The sequence below is a fragment of the Hibiscus syriacus genome, unplaced genomic scaffold (assembly GCF_006381635.1).
Source record: "Hibiscus syriacus cultivar Baekdansim isolate YM2019G1 unplaced genomic scaffold, ASM638163v2 tig00112159_pilon, whole genome shotgun sequence".
Classification (NCBI taxonomy): Eukaryota; Viridiplantae; Streptophyta; class Magnoliopsida; order Malvales; family Malvaceae; genus Hibiscus; species Hibiscus syriacus.
In genome coordinates, this window is record NW_024063263.1 from 843730 (window position 1) to 866840 (window position 23111).

General features: G+C 33.8%; 3 protein-coding genes across 4 annotated transcripts; 1 reads left to right on the forward strand and 2 right to left on the reverse strand.

Annotated features, from left to right (window-relative positions):
* Positions 1-1875: 1875 nt before the first annotated feature.
* Positions 1876-6757, forward strand: LOC120175252 (protoheme IX farnesyltransferase, mitochondrial-like). Its single transcript, XM_039181921.1, has 8 exons — positions 1876-2292; positions 2375-2504; positions 3509-3646; positions 3776-3909; positions 5199-5324; positions 5705-5808; positions 6097-6506; positions 6586-6757. The coding sequence occupies exons 1-7, from the start codon at positions 1976-1978 to the stop codon at positions 6474-6476; spliced, it is 1329 nt and encodes a 442-aa protein (XP_039037852.1). The 5' UTR covers positions 1876-1975; the 3' UTR covers positions 6477-6506; positions 6586-6757.
* Positions 6758-7351: 594 nt separating this feature from the next.
* On the reverse strand, positions 7352-12341 carry LOC120175250. 2 transcript variants are annotated; one of them, XM_039181920.1, is made up of 9 exons: positions 12027-12341; positions 11179-11541; positions 10941-11081; positions 10736-10839; positions 10429-10650; positions 9782-10276; positions 8551-8981; positions 8094-8187; positions 7352-7999 (listed from the first exon to the last, which is right to left on the reverse strand). In XM_039181920.1, the coding sequence occupies exons 1-9, from the start codon at positions 12195-12197 to the stop codon at positions 7858-7860; spliced, it is 2163 nt and encodes a 720-aa protein (XP_039037851.1). In that variant the 5' UTR covers positions 12198-12341; the 3' UTR covers positions 7352-7857. The 2 variants fall into 2 exon arrangements, with proteins under 2 accessions (XP_039037851.1, XP_039037850.1); XM_039181919.1 differs by having other exon boundaries at positions 10736-10842.
* Positions 12342-18808: 6467 nt separating this feature from the next.
* Positions 18809-22705, reverse strand: LOC120175113 (ankyrin repeat domain-containing protein 13C-like). The gene is made up of 3 exons (XM_039181816.1): positions 22438-22705; positions 20565-22318; positions 18809-19328 (listed from the first exon to the last, which is right to left on the reverse strand). Exons 2-3 carry the CDS (start codon positions 22173-22175, stop codon positions 18987-18989), a joined length of 1953 nt encoding a protein of 650 aa, XP_039037747.1. The 5' UTR covers positions 22176-22318; positions 22438-22705; the 3' UTR covers positions 18809-18986.
* Positions 22706-23111: the final 406 nt, after the last annotated feature.

The following is a 23111-nucleotide window of genomic DNA, read 5'->3' on the forward strand; positions in this document are numbered from 1 at the left end:
CTTTTTTAGAATAGGTACATAAAATATTTTTTTGACTTATCCAGGTTTCTAACGTTATAAATATTACCACTTTAGGTGTCTCGATCGTCACTAGAGGAGTCAGTATATATTAACGGGTGTCAATTGGCACCCCATTGACACCCCAAAAGTTTTAAAATTTTTATTTATACCCATATAAATTATATATAATATTATATAAAAGAAAAAACGACACCCCTTTTTAGAAATATTTTGACATATTTTAAAAAAGAAATTGACCCCATATTTTAAAAAATATTTAACAATAAAAATTTTAAAATTCAATTTTCCCACCTTAAAAAAAATCTTTATATAATTTCTAAATTTGACACCCCAAAATTTTTGTTGTAATTCCGCCCATGTCGGTCGTAACAACCGTTATAAAACCCTATTAAATGACACATGTCACAATCTTTGAACTCTTTGATATATCCTACAAGGAGGAGGAAAGAACAAAGAAAGGGAAGTCTCAGGTGCAGCGGCGTTAATATACGACTAAGAAAAGACGCTATCGGTTTTGCTAACATATCCGGTAAAGCGCTACCTAAGACATTATTTATATAATATATAGTTTTGAAATCATTTTGAAAACTTATAAATTTTGTTTCGTTTCCTATTATAAATTTCAGTGTTTTAATATATTTTATAAAATTTATTGCGTGTACGTGAGGAGTTCAACATGCAAGGTTTTACATCCCAAAATAATTCTGAAATACCTTTATATTTCAAAATTTTCTTTCCCTAGATTATTCCCAAAACTACTTCGGATATTTTTACTATAAAAATATTAATTATTTTCCATTTTATAAATATTTTATTATACACCTTCTATTAATTATGTTTAATTTTTATATTAAATTAAAATTTTATAATTAAAATATTAATTTATTATTTAAAGATAATATAATTTTTTTATTCTTTAGCATCGTTTCAATCAACAAAATAAAGTAAATTTATTACTCACTTGTTACAAAATTTGCATTCCAACCATAACTACCTATACGGATAGGGATCAACACAAAATTTTATGTTAGCATGACGATTTTATAAAATTTTAAAAGGGTAAAAATATATTTAAAAAAATTCAAAATATATAAAAATTTAAAGGAAGCGAACGCCTCTACCCGCCTAGATCCATCCCTGATTATATAAATATTGTAAATGTAGTTTCAGTTAGGTTGAGAGAATTATTTCCATTAGATTTGTGTGGTATCTTTAGACTAATTGACTAATAAATCAAATATAAAAAATTGTAAATGTAGCTAATTACAAAAGTTATTTTATTTTTTACAACGACCAAATTAATGAATAATTAAAAGTTTTAAAATAAAAGAGTATAAAAATTTAATGTTATAAAAATATGAATAAATTACATGTTTAGTAATTAAATTACTGATTTTATTCTATTTTAGTCATCCATCTATTTTTTGTTTCAAAATTATATTTAACGTTACATTTTATTTTAATTTTGATCTCTCACCGTTAAAAAATTAACAGTGATGCTGATGTGTCACCAATACTACTTCATCATTGGAAAAATTAAAAGAAAATATCACATAAATAAATTTTTGTTAGTTTTCTAACGGTAGGTGACCACAATGAAACTAACACGTAACGTTAGGTATGAAATTGAAACAAAAGAATAGTTAAGTGATAAAAATAGAACAAAAGTGATAGTTGAGGCAATAAACGTGTAGTTTACCCTAAAAAATAAAATAGAAGAACTAAATTGTAAAAATGAAATAATAGGGAGATTTTTGACATGTTTAGACCTTATACAAATGCATTATGGTTGGAGTGAGTAAAGTCATCAGCAGCGGGATTCATCATTGGTTCCCAGCCTATGTGTGTTAACTCGGCGGCTCATTTCTGTACCCGGTAAGAACTCGGCATCTTCGAGATTTCAGCCTCTAAATTGCCCAATTTTTCTTCAAAAAAGTTCGCCTTTTAGAAAACCATGTGGCGAAACTCCGTCACTTTAAGCTTCTCTTCGAAGCTTCTTGCTTCTTCCTCCTCCGCCAATTTTAATTACTTCCGTGGCGCGTCCGCTTTCTCAATTTTCGCTCCAAACGCCGTCGTGGATCACCCAATTTCTCCTTCTCATCAACGCTTCTACTCCTCATCGGCGGCGCCTTCACCATCTCCTTCATCGGACTCCGTTATAAAGCTAGGGTTTCTCGCTAACAAAACTGATGGTTTCAAAGCTAATGATGCGATCCAGATAGCTCGTCACTACGGCCGATGTTACTGGGAGCTCTCCAAGGCTCGTCTCAGGTCAAATCTCAATTGATTTTTTTATGCGAATTTTGAATATTTGATTTTTATTTTAATTTTGACTTGATTTTGGGGATACTAGTATGCTGGTGGTGGCGACTTCGGGGACTGGATATGTTTTAGGTAGTGGAAACGCTGTTGATTTGGCAGGGCTTTGTTACGCCTGTGCTGGCACCATGATGGTTGCTGCTTCGGCGAATTCTTTAAATCAGGTTGCCATTAAGTCTTTGATTGCTTTCATTGAACGCGTTGTTAAGAACAATTGTAGAATTTGAGAAATCTGGATTAGAGTTTTGATTGAGCTGATTGAATTATCACATTTTATCTATACTTGCAAGGATGCTAACTGATATCTCTATTTTAAAAAACAAAATCACATTGAACAATGTTTCCCTCTTTCATTTCTTGAAGGATAAGGGTTTTTGCAAAATGGTAAAGCTAATGTCTTTCCTGGATATTTGGAAGTATGTTTTGTTAAGAAATAAGGAAAAAATGAAGAAAAATATCACTATTCAGGAGCTTGCCTTTCATGTAACTCCTGCATGCCAGAAGAGGCACGTTTCAGGTGCCAAAATCTTGTACTTCGATAAAGGTCCTTATGAATTAGGACCAGGACCAGGACTAGGACTAGTATGTAGGCGAGGCACAGATGCACAAATAAATTTGCAAAAATTTAGCATCCTAGACCATGGGTACAACAAGGATCCTAGTTCTCTAGCGCCTTTGAGAACTTTGCATATTGGAATTTTGATGGATTAAACTATCAAGGCTCTGTCATCATAATCTCTTGTCCTTGATTTAGAAAGATTAACCTAAGGGTATACCTTACAATTTGTCAATTTTTAGGGTATTTAGGAATGTTCTGTCTGTGTGCTTGAAATCAAGTGTTGCAGTAAAATGAAGGAAGATAGGGCCTTTAGTTCATTTTGCCTGATTTGAATCCATGAAGATAGCTTTCTTGATAGGAACGATAGATAAGTACCCTTACAAGGGGATAGAGAAGGAAACAGTTTAATTCTTTAGAATTCTCAGAATTGAATTCATGATTTGCAAATTGTAATTTCTTTTTCATTCTTTCTTGAAAACTATGTTTTGTTACTTTTTATTTAGTTGATTTGCAAGGATGTGATTGTGCACGGTAGTTGTATTTTAAGTTACTTTTCATGCATTAACTAGATTGACCGACATCAGTTAACCAGTGTTATTATGTGTCTAGGTGTTTGAGATAAATAATGATGCCAAAATGAAGAGAACAAGGCTAAGACCTCTTCCTTCAGGACGCATTGGGACACCACATGCAGTCACTTGGGCAGCTTCTGTCGGAATTGCTGGCACTGCTTTGTTGGCATGCAAGGTGGCCAGATCAATTCACTCACTTTTCTATAATTCTTTAACATCAAAATGTTATTTTATTGCTTCATTAAATGCTTAAGACGTTGTCAGCTGGGGGACTAATGTTGCTTCTGCCACAAGGTTATTGCAGGCTAATATGCTAGCAGCTAGCCTCGCCGCTTCCAATCTTGTTTTATATGCATTTGTCTATACTCCATTGAAGCAGATTCACCCCGTTAATACATGGGTTGGAGCTATTGTTGGTGCTATTCCTCCTCTTCTAGGGTAACTATTTTAAATACTATTAATTATTGTGATGACCATCTAAGAAATTATAGTTGCTCATATTTTATGTTTGGTATGGTATTTAATTATGTCAGTTTTTTCCATGCCTGTCAAATTTTGTGTGTCATACAAACAGTTTGGAACTAAAAGTTATTGTATTGAAGCCAAGAAATATTCTATATATATTATTTGTTCTTTATGATAAAATACTTGCCTAGTGAATTGATATCGATGGCATATTTGGGTTACTTAGGATGGAACACAACCCATATGCTTGCATATATATATTTTTTCTCTGTGATTAACTGCCTTGTATGAGAAGTTGATGATGATGGCATGTTTTGACTACTTGGTAGTTTCATTGAGCTTAGGTTCCTGAATAGTAGTAGTTTTTTTTTCTTGAAGCTATAAGGATTAAGAAAGACGGACACTTTTTGGTGATGAAAATTGTCTATACAAGTTACTAGCTTGTGGTGAGTGAAGTGCTCTCTGATGAGCTTTATCTTTTGGCTTCTGAAGGCAATGGGAAGAAATTTGTAAATAACAGAAGGCCCAAAGATGCAGTCCTTTTATGACTATTGTTTTAATCGGAGGTCTTAATGATGAGATGGAAGAGGTTGTCTGGCTCGTAGCTAGCATCTAATGTGGCTTTTCTTGAGTCTTGTTGCCTTAGAGAGCGTTTTATGAAGTCTTTGATGATCTAGGCTGCTAATAGATAAGGACTTCCTACAAATATTAATAGTCAGAACTGGGTCTATTTGGATTAACTTTCCTGACATAGAGGTGATACCCCACTTACTTAGTCACTGTTCTGACTTTTCTAACCCCACTTATGTAGTCACTAATCTGATTTTTCTGTCAACTGGCCATATTATTTTCAACTAGTGCTTCTGCTTTTATTTTAACATTATTCATTTGAAATTTGCCCCTAGTTGACATGAGTGATTGAGAACACGGGGCAATGATTTGCTGATTTGTTCGCTTTTCATGGTCTCTGGACTCTGAAAAAAATTGCCTCTTTCAACTTGCAAAGCAGGAAAGACTAAGACTCCCTTGAAATGAAGGAAAAAAGAACAGAATATCCCCACACTGTTTGACAGATGTGAATCTGTGTGTAGATTAAATACATATATGTACCACATAGAGGTGGTTTGTTAAACTTTTTATTATATATATATATATATATATATATAAAGATGATCCTGAGGTAGGCTTTGCTTTGAGTTGCATTAAATTTTCATTTAAATTTAACAATTTTACACGGCTTCTTATTTTCTGTTCCGACTTAGATGGGCTGCAGCTTCTGGTCAGATTTCTCTCAACGGATTAATTCTTCCTGCAGCTCTCTACTTTTGGCAAATACCCCATTTTATGGCCCTAGCATACTTGTGCCGTGATGACTATGCTGCAGGAGGGTAAGCATTTTCAGTATTTGTTCTCTCTCGAACATTGTAACTGCTCATTTTTCTTTATGCACAAGAAATTGAACATTTTTGTTTCCTCCTTTTTTTTTGTCTTGTGTTGAAATTTGGGTTTGGCTTCGAGAAATTATCTTCAAGTATCTCCACTGTTGTAGACAAATGCTGTTGAGATATAACTTGGAAAGTGGAAAGTTTTTTTTCCCCTGAAACATAATATTTCAGTTCAGATTTTCAGAAGTCATTTGGGATGATTCTTTGTGATAATGTGAGATATGTCAGTGCCTTAGCATGTGAATTGTGAATTCTTGGTGCATTTCACAAGGTCCAGCTCCCTCTCCCTCCACTTCATTTTCTGTGTTTTGTTATGTTTTCAGGTACAAGATGTTTTCACTTACGGATGCTTCAGGTCGGAGAACAGCTGCTGTGGCTTTCAGGAACTGTCTATATCTTGTCCCCTTGGGGTTCATAGCCTATGACTGTAAGTTACCTTAATTCCAAATGTTAGACGTATCATAGTATCACCATTTTTAGCAGTCCTCGTTTATATTTATTAAAATTTAACTTTTCATATTTAGTAATATATATTTACAAGTTTTAAACATTGGATATGCATAAAAAATCTATTTTGCTTAGATATTCAGAAATTTTTCTATATAAACTATCTTAATTAGTACTATAGCATACGGTATGATCCATATGGACTTGTTATATCTTACATTCTCATTTATATTCCATAATATATAAACCAGTGAAATTCTTTGTGTAGGGGGTGTGGCTTCTGGTTGGTTTTGTCTTGAATCATCACTTATCACCCTAGCAATAAGTGCTGCAGCATTTTCATTTTATCGTGACCGGACTACTCAAAAAGCAAGAAGGATGTTTTATGCCAGCCTTTTGTATCTTCCCGTATTTATGTCTGGCCTCCTATTCCATCGCCTCTCTGATGAGCAGCAATGCCTCGCCGAAAATGCCGACAGAATTGCTGAGCTTTCATCATTCCCCGAAGATGCAACTGAAAGTGGAAATGATGATATGAAGAGAAAATTTAGGTACGTCACCTCTAGTCCACTAGGACGGCCACCTGTAGCATATGCATCCATCGCTCCGTTTCCCTTTCTTCCCGTTCCTTCCTACGTTGATCAATGACATATCGAATTGGCAACTAGTTTTGTATACCAAGTGAAAGCTGTCAAAAAGGCATGCCGGAAAACCTCTTCCGTTTTTCATGAAGCCTTTCTCCTGTCTTCATTTTAACACAGTTTTCGGTTTTTGATCATCTTTATTTTTGAAATAAATGTAACTGGGATTAAGCTGTTTGTGCACTACGAGTGACCTTCATCTTGCAGGCTACCGTGGGAATAAAATTATGTTGTACATGGATCCGTTGCAACATTTTCACTGTTTTTAGTAAACTTTTGTATTTGGTTTCGAGTTGTTATACACTAGGCTTAATACAGTTTTACAAATTTGTTTGTTAGAGGACGTATTAAGCTTAACGCAATATCCTTCCATTTATGGATTAGAGTCTAGGCATCGTATCAAATTTTCAGAAAAAGAATATATGCAATAACCTTAGCGTCACTTAAACTGATTTTAAAGAACTGAAACTCGAGTGACCCAATGAGTCAGACAATCTGAACTGAATATGACACAATTGATCGAGCTCAACCTAATCTGATGAAATTCAATGGGAAAATTTTACCCGAGTCCAAATATGGCCGAACATGATCAGCCGGGAAAGATGTGTTATCCACTTTTGGACCTCACAAAGAGAGAACGAGTCATTTCCTGAGTTCCCCATTCGCAGAGCGAAGAAAGCAGACGCTTTGCCTCGGCTACTGTTACCCCTGTGAAACCAAAAGAGCTACCGGCGTAAAGGGATAATCACCCCGTTAACAGCCCGGAGTAAAATAAAATCTAAACTATTGGGTCATAGGACAAGGTCTTGTAAAATCTTTCATCAAATGCAAGCTTGAAAGCCACTTCAACCTAGTCCTAGAGATGGCAAAATATGTAAATTTCATCAACCAAGAAAAAGGAAGCAATGGTTATGGTTGGGGGTTGCAAAAATGTAGGACTTCAAAAAATCAAACTAGAAATAGAATTGAATAATTACTATACATAATCTCTGACAACATACAAATGATTTTCTAATAGATGGACACAACCAAGGTGAATTTCCAGTTTTTTCCTTCATTTTCTTTTCCCCTCTTGATCTCCTTTCCACGCTACCCTCAATCTCCTTGTTTATTGGGTGCTGTCTGGGGAAAGAGAACGTGATCAGGATGATGGGGATTCAAACCCCAAACTTATTGGAAGTTACTTCTTAAGTGTGTTCACATGAATCAACTGAGGTAAGACCCTGATTTTTCCCCCCATCTCCTTTGAGAAGCCGTTTGTTCATTCCGATGCCTAAGTTTGAAACAAACAAAAATGAAGCAGCAGCTCATGTCCGTCCAAAATTCCTTATCTATTCGAAAAGCAAGCTAAAATATCTGAATACTCAAGTTAGGCCAAATGAAGATGGTCATGAATCATGACATCTATTATAGTTGCAATCCACCGTACATGCAAGAATTGAATTTCGACAGAGGCACCAATATTCTTTGTATGGGATACACAACCATGGCATTGTTGAAGGCAGTGTAGCTCCCATAGAAGATGCAACTCTGGAAAGATGAGGGGGCAGAGGGTACACAAATTTAAGTCTAGAATACAATGTGAAAGCACGAAAGAAAAGAACAGCAACGAAAATCAACTTACTTGTTACCACTAAGAAGTCCAAACACCGACATTGCAATATACGATCGAGAAACTCCTGAAAAAGCTTTTCTGAAATGGGGTAAGACCATTTGTCCTGCAAGGTTTTTCCACAATGGTTAGCTTACTGGCATTCCAATGAAATCCAAGCAAACAAAGAACTAAAACATAAAAACATAACATCAATGAGAACAAGAATATTAAGTGTCATATTCAGTTGCCAGATGAAAATACAGAAAAGAGAAATCAAAAGATTTAGCTTATTGCGTCATGTGAATTTTTTTACACCTTCCATAAAAGCCTTGAGAATCCTGGATGCAGAAATAAGCCCTTCTCCTTCGTTAGATCCTCTATTCCTTTTAGTAAAATGGTGTATGATAAGAATTTGTTAAGAATTGTCCATTCTGATCTAGATTATCCAAAGAAAATCACGAGTTCAAAGAACTGATCCAGGACTCACCTATGCTCAAATAATTGCTGTGGAGAACTGAAATCAAAACGCTGGATACCGTTCTATCTATATCCTCTTTTTGTGGCGCCTCGTCAACCGGAAAACTGTTTCTATTGATATAAGCACTCCAGGGGGAATGACTGCTACTATTGTGACAGGCTATGATTTCAAACCAAATCCCCAATGGAAATCTTTGAGGTTTTATCAACCGAAGGGCAATTTTAATAAAAGGAGTAGCATGGATAACAGATATGATGACTTCAATGAACATACAGCTAAGGCTGATGGCTGTGTTCAAAATGCTGAAGAAAATATAGAAAACGGATGTGGTTGGCAATAGAAGCAAAAGAGGTGTAAATAGAAGAGATCCAACAACATGCTGCTTCACGGTATAGTCAAAGCTATCTAATCTTTGACGAAGAGGATTCCACTTCCGTCCCCTGCAAATAACAGGAACTCTTAGAACACCTTGAAACAACTAAATAAATTTATTGATAGTTTACTTCTAATTTTTTTATAAAAATGGGAGGCCTCGTTAAACCCCCCCCTAATACCCATCAATCTAATCATAAATGATATCTTTGCATGCCTTTCAGATTAGATCAGCTAAAGCTATTGGGCAATAACAGATGCATGACAAAATAATGACATTGATATTATATCGGTATATATCAAATAAAAAACACTAGCCTTTAAAAGCACTGGATCCCTTCTCCAAGAAGCCAGTAATTTACATCGAAACAGAATTCTAAACAAAATGAAATGGGGAAACACTTTGATTGAGATGGAATGTCATGAGCTCGTGATATGATATGGTATGTTCTCCTAGAACATGAAAAAGAAATCCTCTCACGAGCACTTTTTTCCCATCTCTGAAATAGGATCCATGAATCCCATTCATATTTCAGCAGTACCAGATGTCAGAGATAAATTTTTGTTGGACCTGGAATGATCTACAAATATGCTCTATCTACTTTTTAAGTTTTTGCTGCACCATTGTGCACGAAAAATGGGCTTCAGAAGCTCCCAAAAATCATTCAGAGAAGATTTAATACTTCTATGGAATGAATCAAATAAACCGAACTCATTCTACTGCATGGTAGCAATACCCCAGTATGACATAGATATTACTACTATATTTTTACTATAACAACACGTTCAATTGATTTTAATTTACAATAATAAATAACCAGATTAGAGAAGCCAATCAAATCCAAAATAGGGAATGCAGAAGTGGTACCTGAAAATACGCCACAAGGCTGCTAGCGCATGTAACTGCTGTGAATAGAGGATCGAGATAAACCAATGAAGTGTTGAGACATGCAGTGTTACAATCACAATCATGTCTATGACCAAAGCAGCAGGTATCGTCACTCCCAAAAGAATAGCTAATATACCAAGTCCTTTGATGAAATAAATGAAGAGAGAACCCACAAAAATCCAAAGAGTAGACCAAATTTGAATTGTATTAAGAGAAATCATGCCAAGAACTTCAGCCAATTCTATGTTCAACTTGAAACCAGCTGGGACACCCATCAGCCACACAGAACCTGACCTCAACAACTCATTCGTTAAATCACTGGCAAAATTTGAAACCCATGAACAGACAGATTCTGCGTGAAATAAGAGTGCCAAACCAATCAAATCTCCCAAAAAGATATCCACAACCAAACTTGACCACAAGGAATGCTTATGTAATGCAACCTTTTCTGCACATTCCACACTTGTTTGAGACCTAATAAAGAACATTATATTATATATCAGGATAAAGAGGGGAGGCATAACAGACATTGTTCTAAAACTTAGTATAGAAAAACATGCCTCGGCTCAATATGAACTGAGAAAAATATCACTAAAGGAATTCACTTTATTCTACAAAATTTTCACCTGAGGTCATTGTCCTTCAGAAAGATAGGCCAATATAAGATCTGACAACAACGAATTCGGAAATTTATCCAGGAATTGCTAAATGCCTTTGCTGATGCAGAGTATATCCATGATTGTGATTCAAAATTCAAAAAGCTATGGAAAAATTGAAGAAAAATATAAAAAATTGTAGATAATGATGCCAATGACATGGCCAATATATGCCACACGAAGGTACAAAACCTGCAAAGTCACATAATGATAAGTGAGAAAGTGAAGAGAGATACATGGCAAAAGCATGAGGTAAATGAAGTTAGAATGAGATTACATCAAAATAATGGGAGTATTTGCAGAGGATTGCTTGCAGCTATCATGCCTCTCAAAAATAATCTGTGCTGCAGCAGCACTGTTGATTGCCAAAACAACTGTATCCTGCTTTCAAAAATTTTTAAATTACCCCACACACACATATATATATACACATATAAAAGCTTTCCTAACTCCACCATAAGGCTCTCATGAACTATTCTTACCATGTCATTTAAAGGCTGCTTTTGTTGAAGCTCATCAACCCACTGTGGCTTCTTAAGAGAAGCTTTCCCTTGCTCAGAAGAATTCCAGTATCGCAATGAGAAATGGTGAGCACCATATATTGGAATCTCATATAATATAACCTAAACTTGTTCAGGAAAAAGAGCAATGGATTAATCACCAAAGACAAATACAACTCAAATGATAAACCAAAAAGTAGAAGCAATCTAAATTTCATACATGGACATCACATTGAAACACTATTTCCCTCTTCCAATGAAGATGATGCAATTTAGGAACCCAATGAATTCCCTTGGCTTGAAGATGAAGAGAATCAAATGCCAGCTCAATCCAGTAACTACTTTCTATAGATGTCTGTCTACACTGGCCTAATACCCCATCAAGTTTAAGGCATCCGCAGCTACGTTGTCCACAGCATTTGCTAACTCCATCTACACCATGAGTACAGGAGCTTCTCATATCATCCTCTACTAATCCGTTTTGACCATGTCCGAGACAGGATCTATACTGACCCAACAAAGAAAATTTTGATTTATCTTGAAGAGATACATGCATATTGTCATTGATAGAATGGAGGGTCTCCTGTTTACAAGAAAAAGAAAACCCGACATTTTCAAATAAACTCCCGAATTAAAACCATGTCCAAACGCCAAACAAGCTCAGCAAGATAATTGTTCCATAACACAAGAATCATTTTTTTTCTTTAATTTCGAAGTACCCCATATCCTAAGCAATTACAACTCATGCATAAACTTCTTAAAATTAAAAATAATGGAAAAATAAGTACATTGCCTGAAGCATTACAAACTCTAACTTCAAAAACACACCAACTAATTTCATTTCTTCAATTGCTAAGTTCCCTTTTCCCTTAGCGATTATAATTCATAAAATCTTTACAAATTGAAACCAGAATTAGTGGTTTGCCTGAAGCATTACAAACTCAGCAAGAAATAACTTCAAAAACACAACAGCTAAATTAATTTCTTCAATTCCTAGGTTCCCTTATCCCCTAAGCAACTATAATTCATAAAACCTTCACAAAATGGAATCAGAAATTACAGCATTACCTGGAGACCAGATTGCAGATTCAAAGAATACTTATGATTGGCAGCGAAAGCGACAACAATGTCAAGAGAATCCGAAGAACAAGTCACGAACCAACCAAACAGGAATTTGCAGCAAGATAGTTGGGCTGAAGATAGCTGCTTTGGCCACCAAATCCGACACTTTCTTCTCATTTTTCAATCCGCTTTTCTTCACCTCATTATTTTTCACCTGAAAGTTGGCTCAAATTGCAATAGTTTAAAGATTAAACTGTTGATTCCGTCCATTTTCAGTTCGTTTCCTTCATTTTTCCTTCCCCTGCTTGAAACCCTATTTCTTTTTTCCTAAATATTTATTTTCAATAAGCTTATGTTTATGGCGAAATATTATATATTTTAACAAAATTAAAAACTATACAATTAAACTCACAAAAACAATTTTTTATCATATACGTGAATCGAAATTATATTACATTTTTATCATTCTTCAATATCAAATAAATCTCATTGTTTGAGTTAAAATGTTGAACAAGAACAGAATATTTGAATAATTTGGTAAAACTAAAATATAATTATAGTTAGAAACTAAAACATAATTATGGTACCGACTATATAATATTGTTTTATTAAGTCCATCAACTATTAAAAGTTATAAAATGGTCGATCGACTATTCATTATGCTTCAAATTCATCATTTTCTGTTAAAAATTGACAGTTATCTAAGTTGAAAGTTAACACGGTGACCGAGAAATATTAGTCGTTTGAGATTCTATAATAAGATTTTATCATATCACAGTCAGTAAGTTAACTTTCAACTAAAAAACCATCAATTTTTAATAGAAAAGACGAGTTTGGAATATAATGAATAGTCAGGTGATAATTTTGTAACTTTTAATAGTTGAGGGACTCAACAAAGTAATACTCTATAATTAGAGAATCATTTTATAATTTTTAATAGTCGAGGGACTTAATAAAACTGTAATACCCTAAATTTTGTCTAGTGACTAAAATGTAAGTTTTGAAAGTTTAGTAGCTAAAGTATAAACTTTGAAAAGTTTAGGGACCAAAATTATAATTATTAAAAGTTATATATTTTAGCCTGTAAATTAACAGTTTGGATTAAAATATAGATTTTAGTGAGAAACAGATTTTCGGTACGTGATTTGTGTTAAAAGCTATAAAGCGGTAAAATTCGGTATTGAAATTGAATAATCGGATCGAATCAGAATTTCACGAAAATATAAAGGATGCTAGATAAAGGTTGGAAATATTATTTCTATATTTATAAAAGTGAAATTTAACATGGATCAATGGAATTAAGGTCGATTTTCCATGTTAAGCCAAAAATTTAGAATTTGGTGACTAAATTACAATTTTCAAAAATTACAAGGACAAACATGAAAAACCAGAATTTGTAATATTTTTTGTTATGAATATGATGAGGTAAGGGATGATGTCATTAGAGTGACAAAGTTGTAGTTATGAAGATTTATTAAAGGTAAAATGATTATATTAACAAAAAAATGAATTTTTAATTCATTTTTAATGGTTGTTAAACATGTGTAAAGAAATTATAATTATAGAGACTCCATTAATAAGGTGAGAAGCTTTGTTTTTAATTTCTGGTCCATTTTTACTAGAATTTTAAGTTAGGTTATTAAATATAAAATAACCTACACAAAATTCTCTTTCATTTGGTATACAAATCTTCATGTTTCATGCTTAAGTTGGTAAGATGTTGATGAAGGGGAAGTGTGATTTTCATGATTAAAAATTGATTCTTGATATTAGAAGTGTTGTGGAGTTGAAATCAAGCATGGAAGTTGTTTAAAATCAAGTATAAAATTTTATATGGGATTCAACTATAAGGTTTTTATTTAGGAAATATGGTGTTTGATTTATAATTAATATGGAATTAAGTTGAAATGATTATAAATGATGAATGGGTGATGAAATTGAGATTGAATTAAGTTTAGGGATTATTTTGTAAAAAGTTTAATTATTCAGCCTAAGGGGAGATTATTTGGAATTTTTGTTTAATAAGGGTTTAGAATGATTGTAGAAGTGATTTTGTGTATTTGAAATAATGTTTGGATTAATTGAAGTTTGGTTGAAACTTAAGGACCCATTTCATAATTTTTTGGAATTTTGGAGGATTTCTGTACAAATGTCAAAACATTAAGGTCCTTTGCTGGAAATTATTGTAGTATGATAGAATGTTGGAAGTGAGTTTGATTTGGATCAATTTGGAAGCTTGAATAAGAAAAAGGGCTAATATACAAGTTTTGAGAATTATGGGACATTATTGCAAGAAGTTGATATTTGGGGTGTTTATTGTTAATTTTTATTATTTGAATGCTGGAAATTTAAGTTGGAAAGTTATTTGGAATCAAATTGCAAATTTGGTAAAAGTTTGGGTAGGAATTCGAAAGGTTCTAAAAAAATAGGGACTTGTTTGCAAGTTAGTAAATGTAGAAGTATCATTTGGGTAAATTAGGACAATTCTGGAAGCTTTCTGATTTTTTTGTTTAATTATCAAGTTTGTATCAAATTACAAGTTTACACAGATTGGAAGTTAAATTGACAAAGTTTAGGATGGATTTGCAAACTTTTGATTGTTTAAATATTGATTTGAATATTTTATTGAGGTGATGGAAATTTTATGTTATTAATGTGAAATAACCATAATGGTGAAGGATCATTATGAAGTTAATAGAAAAGTTAAGGTGAATTTTGAAAGATTTCATAATTAGTGGTTTGATTGTGTAATTAGCAAAAGTTGAATGGTTGATAGTGAAAATAAATATTATTCACATAAGTATTTTGAGAAGTTTGAAAGTTACGATGGAAGTATGATTTAATTTTATATCGATTTAAGTATCGAATTCATTTTTATCAAATTTTATATTTAAGTTTAGATTATGTTAGTTCGATGCTAACATATAGTTTGAATATTTTATGTTATTATATAATGTCTTCAGATCAAGGTAAATCTAGTGATTCAAGTAGCTCGAAGGGAAGAAAAAAAATTATGGGATCAAGAATATCGTGGAAAATGATTTTGAATTGATTGTTAGAAAAATTGAATTTGGTTTTTATGCGATTAATTGATATGTGGTTTACTATTTTTCAAATGAATGTTTTTTAAGGAACAAAATTTTACTGATATATGGTAAGAAATGTTTTATAAAGTTCATGTGACATCTTCGACTCGTGTTTAGTGACGGATACGCGAAAAGGATGTTTTAGTATTGATATTGTTCGTTGAGTATCACTACCCAAGAGTGGGGTATCGATACCATTTTCCAATTTCAGATTTCAGTAGCTAGTTTTGGTATCAATACCAAGGGTGGGTATCAATATTGATTATTTTTCGAAGCATCGAATTCAGTCCTCAACAGATAGTTACCAATACCCCAAATAGGGGTATCAATATTATAAGTTTTCTCATATTCCAATAGTTAACTTTAGAGGGGTGTGTCCCGAAATGCATCGAACCTTTCTGCCACACCATGTTGCCTACCTCAACATGTATGTTTAGCATACTTGTATGCTTATGTCTTTGCTTGCTAGCATGACCAAGTAATGAATGCATGTTATATAGTTTAGTTATTATTATGGCATTGAGCTTGTGAGCTCATCGTTCACAATTTGTTTCTGTGCACAGGTTCTTAGGAGGAGCGTTGAGGAGCTTATCACACAACTTGTAACATCCCAAATACTGGGCTAGTGACCAAAGTGTAAGATTTTAAAACTTTGTGAATAATTTAGATAAATTAAAAAGTTCAGGGACTTAATTGGAATTTCTTTTGTAGGTTGATTAGGAAGAATTAAAGGATGAAATGGCATAATGGTCTTTAGGCAAGGAAATGGAGGTAATATAAACATGTGAAAAAGAGAGGAAATAGTTAATTGAGAAGTCTATAATTTTCTCTTTCTTTATCCTTTTTTTCCTCATTTCCACCGTGAGTGCTTGGATAAGGTAAGAAATCTTTAAATCAGTTATTTCTTGTAATTTTTTATTAGTTTTGATTCTTGGGGAATTAGGGAAGCTTGAGGAAGCTTAAAGAGAAGTAAAAACTAAAAGATGGATAACTTATGGGTGATTATGTAAAAAGGATTTTTGAGAAAATTTATGAGAAATCATGAGTAAATGAATTTTGAAGGTAAATTTGACTTTTCATAAGCTAGAATAAGAAGTTTAAGGTGTTGGAAATGAATTTGAGATATGTATATTAATTGGTGTGATTTTTAGGTTCAAATGATTTAGTGGGATTTTGGATGTATAGATATACTAAAGTGATATATGTTAGTTTTAAAAGGAGTAGTTGAGTTTTAAGGCTTGAAAGAAGTTAAAAGTGTTGGATTTAGCTGAGTTTTGGTAAATTTTCGAGTTTAATTAGGTAAATCTGGGTTTGGGTATCGATACTGGAAGAACAGTATCGATACTGGAAGAACAGTATCGATACCATAAGGTAAAATTTTATAAATCCTTAAAATAATATAGATACTAAAGGAGTAGCATTGATACCAAGGGTATCGATACTAATGGACAAGTATCTGTACCATTTTTAGAAGTCATTTTCCACAATGTAGATTGTGTATCGATATCATAGTGAGGAAGTATCGATACTGGGCCTAAGGTACCGATACTATTCAGATTGAAATGGTGATTTAAGTGTTTCGTTTAGCTTATGTTATTGATGATTAATTAATAGTAATACGAACTCCAATATTCATCTTGATCGTATTATTGTGTAGATATCGAACGAAGACAAGTTCCGGACGATTTGAAGTTATAATATCGATTAAGAGTGATAAGTGTTTTGCTTTGACTAAGTGAGGCCAAGGTGAGTGCATATTACTATATATATATATATTGTTTTATGGAAATAAGACTTGCGATGAGTCTATTTCCAATGTTTTGATTGAAACAATGTTTTGAAAGTTTATTAAATGTTTTGAGTACATGTTTACATGAGTATATAATATGATTTTGATTTCATTACTACATGAATATGCATTGTTTACATTTCATAATATATGATAATGAACTATGTGATTATATGAATATAATCGTAGTTTTGAATTTGTTATTGCGTGAACATGCACTATTTAATACTATGTGATATTGACATATGTGATTACACGAATATATGATATAAGCTATGTGTAATGTATAAATGGTAAAGCCCAAAAGTATGTGATATGAGAGCTAAAGGTATAATTGGCATACCAAGAGTCGAGGGTTTTACGAGACATTTCTACGTGGCACTTCGGTACATATTTTACGTAACACTTCGGTGCAATTCTATGTGGCAGTTTTGACTGTAACCCAGTGCACAACCTCAATGCACTTACATACCTTAAGTTCTCAGTGATATACCATGAGTTATAATAAAAGAAAATAACATGAATGAACAGTGCATGATGTTATATGTTTATATTTTGTGAAATGCATTATGGTTTCTTTATTATATGATGTTTTATAAAGTTAAGTGCAAGATTAAATGTTTTTAATGTTTTATTACACACTTTATTGTCTTACTAAGTCAAACACTTAGCATGTGAGTGTTTTCACACGTAGGTTCAAAGAATACGGAAGAACAGAGCTAGGATAAGTCAAGACAATATATCTCTGCAAGAAGATCATATCAGAAACAATTTACGCAGTATGTCATTTTGTTGTACTAAATGTGTTGGCATGTAATTTAATGTTTAAATCGCATATGTTCTGATCAGATTTTGTAAACTTATTTTACTTTATTTATTTAATATTAAGTTTTATTTTCAGTTTGAGTTTAAATATCCGTAACTAATTTCATTTAAGGGTTTCACAATTTTGATATAAATAAATGTTTAAAATTTCGACTAGTTTTTAAAAGTAAATGCTTTGAAAAGTCAATGTGACACTTTGAATTCGTATCCGGGTCAGATACGAGTTGGGGGTGTTACACATCTTACATTCCATATCATTCAAAACAACAAAATACATCTTCCCTCTTTTATTAGAGGGCATGTACTATTCATAGACTTTCATGTATTTGAGTCGTAACTCTATTTTTAAATAATGAAATTGTATTATTTTGGGATGTATGTGAGAGCTCCTTGTTTTGTAAACTTGATTGTTTATGTTTTTATCTTATGATATTTAAATGATGTTTCCATGTGATTATAAAGAAAAATCTTGGGTTTGCCACTTCGGTAGTTCCATGAATATTCTAATAGTTTGTTTATGTTTGTTTATTTATTAAATGAACGAACATAAATAAGATTTTGTGTTCTTTTAATTAAATGAATGAACACGAAAGAGAACTCGTTCGTTCATTTACGTTAGTGAACGTTCGATAATATGTTCGTTTATGTGCGTTCATTTATATTTCACCCAATCTCTCTAGATCCATTTAAAATATTAAAACCCAATAAATTTTAATCTAATACCCATAAATATTTTAAAATTCAATTAATTTTAAATACAAATAAAAAAGTCCAAAATAATTAAATAAAGTATAATCCTAAAATTGTCAGAAAAGAAAAAATATATATATTTTCATTTATGTTCGTTTACATTCGTTTATTATGTTCGTTTATGTTCATTTATTATGTTCGTTTACATTCGTTTATGTTTATTTACATTTGTTTGTTTATTTTCGTTCATTTGTGTTCGTTTATCATTTAAGTGAACGAACACAAACAAACTATATTCCTTAACGAACGAACATGAGTAAGAAATTTTTTGTTCGTTTATGTTCGTGTTCGTTCATTCGTTCGGTTAAACTTAAACGAACTAACATGAACCTACCCCGTGAGAAACCGAAAGTAAATCAGTAATCCAAAAACCAGCAAAAATGCCTACCAAATGTTGTATGTAAATGTAAGAATCACATATCAATTTTCCTTCCAGCCTTTTTTTCGTTTCTTTTTGATTCATTAATAGAAACACAACTTTCACGGACGCTTTTACATCCGGGCATCCTTTAAGCCTCACTTCGACTGATTCTGGCTCTTAGCTTTCATTGCTCTGCTCTTTTCCTGCATCTTCTTCTTCTTTGCTTCAGCTGTGATCCAAGCATAATCTTGGGGTATCGCGAATGGATCTTGAAGGTTTTCGATCTTGTTGTTGCTGTGATTGGATGAGCCCGGGCGTTGGTACGGCGCCTTTATCCACTGAAACCAAGATGAACCTGTCGAATGTGTCACTGCAGGGCTTTCTCGCCCGACACAGGGGCTTGAAGGGGGCGTTGCAAACTCGTCCACCGGCTGTACTTCTTCGAACTTGGTGAAAGAAACCAGTACTCTGATCGTTGGAACCACTGGGATAGCAACCTAAGTGCAACCATGAGCATTTCTTAGTATAATTGATGAGACAAACATTGTTTGTCATTGAGCTAAATCTAAACAATATTCATACATTTCATTTAGTGACTGAGCTAAAATAACCGTATCGACACTTATTTGAACATGATAAACAAGATTATAACCCTCTAAATATATGGGAAAACTTGGAACAAATTTGTGCATACCATGTGAGAAGCATACCCATATCGGAAACTCACCCCCGAGTCCGATTAATTTAGAGGATTTGCATGTGTTAAGGAAATACTCCACTCTTATAGTTCAAATTTTCATTAATCTGACAGAGTATACAAATCAAAATCAAAACATTTAAGAACTTTGAACACATTTTAGTCCAAGATGCATATGTAGCGAAAAAACAAAGTTTTCCAGAAATACACCGAACAGGTGACTGCCGCTGTTAAATGCCGCTAAAGTATATGAATAGAAAAGAAGATAAATGAGAAAATAAATACTTGAATCAAAATCTTCTATTGCTATGAGGAACAAGTAACAGCAGAGTCAACTCAGAAAAGGACTACAAGTGTCGACTGTTGAGCATACAGCAAAGATGAATTAAACCAACCAAAAATCAAAATATTCAACGCAAACAAATGAACAAATAATATCCATTTCAAGAAACCTGGAAAGATGAGTCCCTTTTAACACTTTCCATCACTAAATGCAATACTTGGAACGGATTGCAAAAGATGTAAAAGGTTTCAATGATCATGCAAAATTAGTTGGAACAACGCTGGCAATGGAAATAAAAAATAGGACCTTCAAAATCTTTAAGAGAAATGCTTCGAGGAAAATGGAACCAACTGTCATTTTTGTTCGATATGGGTTACTTTCTAGGACTTGCCAATCATTACTGAATAATTACGGCAATGGCTGGCATTCATTTTGCTTAGTCATCACAACTCACAAGTTTTGGGTAATCAGCAAAGCCTCAAAATACGAAGCAGAAAATCATTTACAACTGCCCAGGTGATCACTCTAACATATAAAGACAACCTATCTTTTGCAAACTACACATCTCTCTAGAGGGAAATGTCTTCCCATAATTGACAAGAGATCATACCAGACAATCATAAGAGAAGACAATATGAAGAAAAGTATAAGGTCGTTAAGAAACTTACATGATGAGAAACAACATAAATCTGAACAATAAAGACAAATGAAGTTAGAGAAAATGTCACAGAAATTTTCATCAAAAGAACATACCTTGACAGGGAAGGTTCCAGCAGGAAGCTTTGTAGTGAGTAGTTCCCTTAACCGACGAATTGCCTTGACTTTGTTCGCAAGAATGTCTAGCAATGGCAGGAGTTCTTCGGTTTGAAGTGGGAAGCTTGGAGAAAGCCAAAGAACAGGCCTCAACCCTTTCTTATACTCGTTCTCCTTGCCACTATCCTTGCGCCGATTACCACTCTCTGAGCTCATAGAAGTTGCTCTCAAATCTTTTATCCTCCTATGATCATCCCTTGCCATAATTTCCACAGAATGCCTACCAGGTTTTATCTGGTTCTTGAGAGGAGAATCTCCTAGTAAGTCGCTCACTTTTTCATCCACAGTAAGAGAACTTCTAGGCGGCACAATCTTTCTTGGTGGTTCATGCTTTGCCTCCCGTTTCCTCCATCCACCAAACCATCCTTTCTTTTCCTGCTTAGTCTCTACACTTTTATAACCATTGGTCCCCTCGAGAGGGATTTCCCTAGACTCATAACAACTATGGCGATGCCCAATAATGGAATCACCATTCTCATTGGATATTTCTGAAGAATCCAACTTAAGAGCAACTTCAAGTTGTCTCCTTTCAGCTTCTGTCAATATCTCATCGAGCTCTTCACTTTCTGTTTCATTCTCATTGGAAGCTGCGAAGAACTCATCATCGGTCATGGCCCCAGGCACCCTCCTAGATTTTATCCTAACAATGACATTGTTCATATCATACACCTTAGCCTTCCAGGCACCCACCATTTCAGTTTTCTCTTGTCGCCTCCATGTCACTTGTGGCAAAAGAACTGCCTGTGTCACATCTATCCCTGGCCGGAATATATTAGTTTGAGACATTGCAACCACTTCTTGTCGAACCTCTTCATCAGTTGCTTGAGAACCAGCACCATCAAAAGCATTTATGACCTCTTTATCCTTATGTGAGATCATGCAAAGTGACCCAGGAGGAACCTTCTCATCCTCAGAGCCATCACCAAGGAAAAGAATACTCTGATCTGAACGCTGAATTCTGAATCCGTCAAATCCAGCCAAAGTCATATCGGCTCGCAAATTGGCACCCCTCTTCCAAATTTTATACGTATCTGAAGGAGCAATTCTGGAAATGAACGGTATCACAGAACTCTCGAAATGGAATGTGATCTCCATGTAAAAGTCTCTCATCCTTTGCATAGTTCCCACCAAACGAGGCAACCTTCTACACCATTTTGCCCACGCCAATGGCGGGTAATGCCGAACAATAGTCATAGCAATAGCTTCTTCCCTATTACAAATCGCTTCTTGGAGCGCACTCCATCCTTGTTCATTCTGCAAGCTCCAATCAGCACCGGCAACCATAAGCATTTCGGTTGCAGTTTCATCACCGAGTTTAACAGCCAAGTGAAGAGGAGTATCCCTGTTAGGAACATCGCGCCGATCAATCACAGAAGAGATTCCATCAGCCTTCTCCTCCTCGGCAAACGAGGCTGCCTCAGTCCGAATCTCGGTCGGGTTCCCAAGACGTGGGAGAGAGGCGAGTATCCTCTTGAGATCAGTATAATCCTTCATGGCAACGGCTTTGTGCACCGGACTATGTGCATACTTAGAAACATCAACACCAGCCATGCCACTCAGGAGTCAAATACGCTATTCAAACCCTAAAATTAGCTTCCAAATTGAAAACACGATTTCAATCATTCAACATAAGAACACTCGATTTCAACTCAAAATTCCCCAACAACGCAAGCACATTAGCAAACTATTCCTCCCTAAAAAATAAAACAAATTAAGGAACATTTCACACCCACTTTGCAGTAATGGACAGTTATTATAACTATCATAAAAAGAATCTTTGGGGACACGAAATAGAGATCCAAAAAATTCTTACCTGGTTCTTTCCTTCTTCCTTTTTTTTCCTAGGCAACCAAACAATGTTCCCAGAAAAAGAAAGAAAAATAAGTTCAAGCACTTAACCCCATCAAAGACACCTCCATTTCTCTCTCTCTCTTACTGCTACCTTGCGATCCAATCCAGATCAGAACAATACTGAAGAACATGCACGCCGTTGTTTCAAACAAAATAATAATATTAATTAATAAGAATAACAGGTGGTGAATCCGGTACGGTTGAGAATACAAAATGATGCGCAAAGAATTAAAGAAAAGAATTAACTATACAAGAAAGTAAACAAAACCCAACACAAGATGAAGCATTTATAAAATCAAAAACTGAACAAAGAAAATAAAGGACAAACCCAAAGTTACAGATTTTTTTTTTAAATGTTGAAAATTTGAAATTGGGATTCTTCATGTGGATGTGATCTTTTTATAATAATGTATTGAAATTATTTTTTAATTATTATTTTTTATTTTTTTTTACCTTTTTTAGAAGGATAAGAACAAGGGAAAGTCGAGGGAATTTGCATGTGAACCAGGAAATGTGGAGGATTTGCTTTCTAATTACCAATTTTGTATTTTATTTCTTGTTTTGAAATAATAATATACTTTTAATGCGATTAAAAACAATAATAATAAACAAATGGGTCAATTATGGATTTAGTAC

Excerpts from the sequence above, each read along its gene's own strand:
- LOC120175252 (XM_039181921.1), top strand. The coding sequence starts at position 1,976 with ATGTGGCGAAACTCCGTCACTTTAAGCTTCTCTTCGAAGCTTCTTGCT. Across the intron at positions 2,293-2,374 it reads CTCTCCAAGGCTCGTCTCAG|TATGCTGGTGGTGGCGACTT; the intron begins GTCAAATCTCAA and ends TGGGGATACTAG. Across the intron at positions 3,910-5,198 it reads GCTATTCCTCCTCTTCTAGG|ATGGGCTGCAGCTTCTGGTC; the intron begins GTAACTATTTTA and ends GTTCCGACTTAG.
- LOC120175250 (XM_039181919.1), bottom strand. The coding sequence starts at position 12,197 with ATGAGAAGAAAGTGTCGGATTTGGTGGCCAAAGCAGCTATCTTCAGCC. Across the intron at positions 11,542-12,026 it reads ATCTGCAATCTGGTCTCCAG|GAGACCCTCCATTCTATCAA; the intron begins GTAATGCTGTAA and ends TCTTGTAAACAG. Across the intron at positions 10,651-10,735 it reads AATACTCCCATTATTTTGAT|GTTTTGTACCTTCGTGTGGC; the intron begins GTAATCTCATTC and ends GTGACTTTGCAG.
- LOC120175113 (XM_039181816.1), bottom strand. The coding sequence starts at position 22,175 with ATGGCTGGTGTTGATGTTTCTAAGTATGCACATAGTCCGGTGCACAAA. Across the intron at positions 19,329-20,564 it reads CTGGAACCTTCCCTGTCAAG|GTTGCTATCCCAGTGGTTCC; the intron begins GTATGTTCTTTT and ends GGTTGCACTTAG.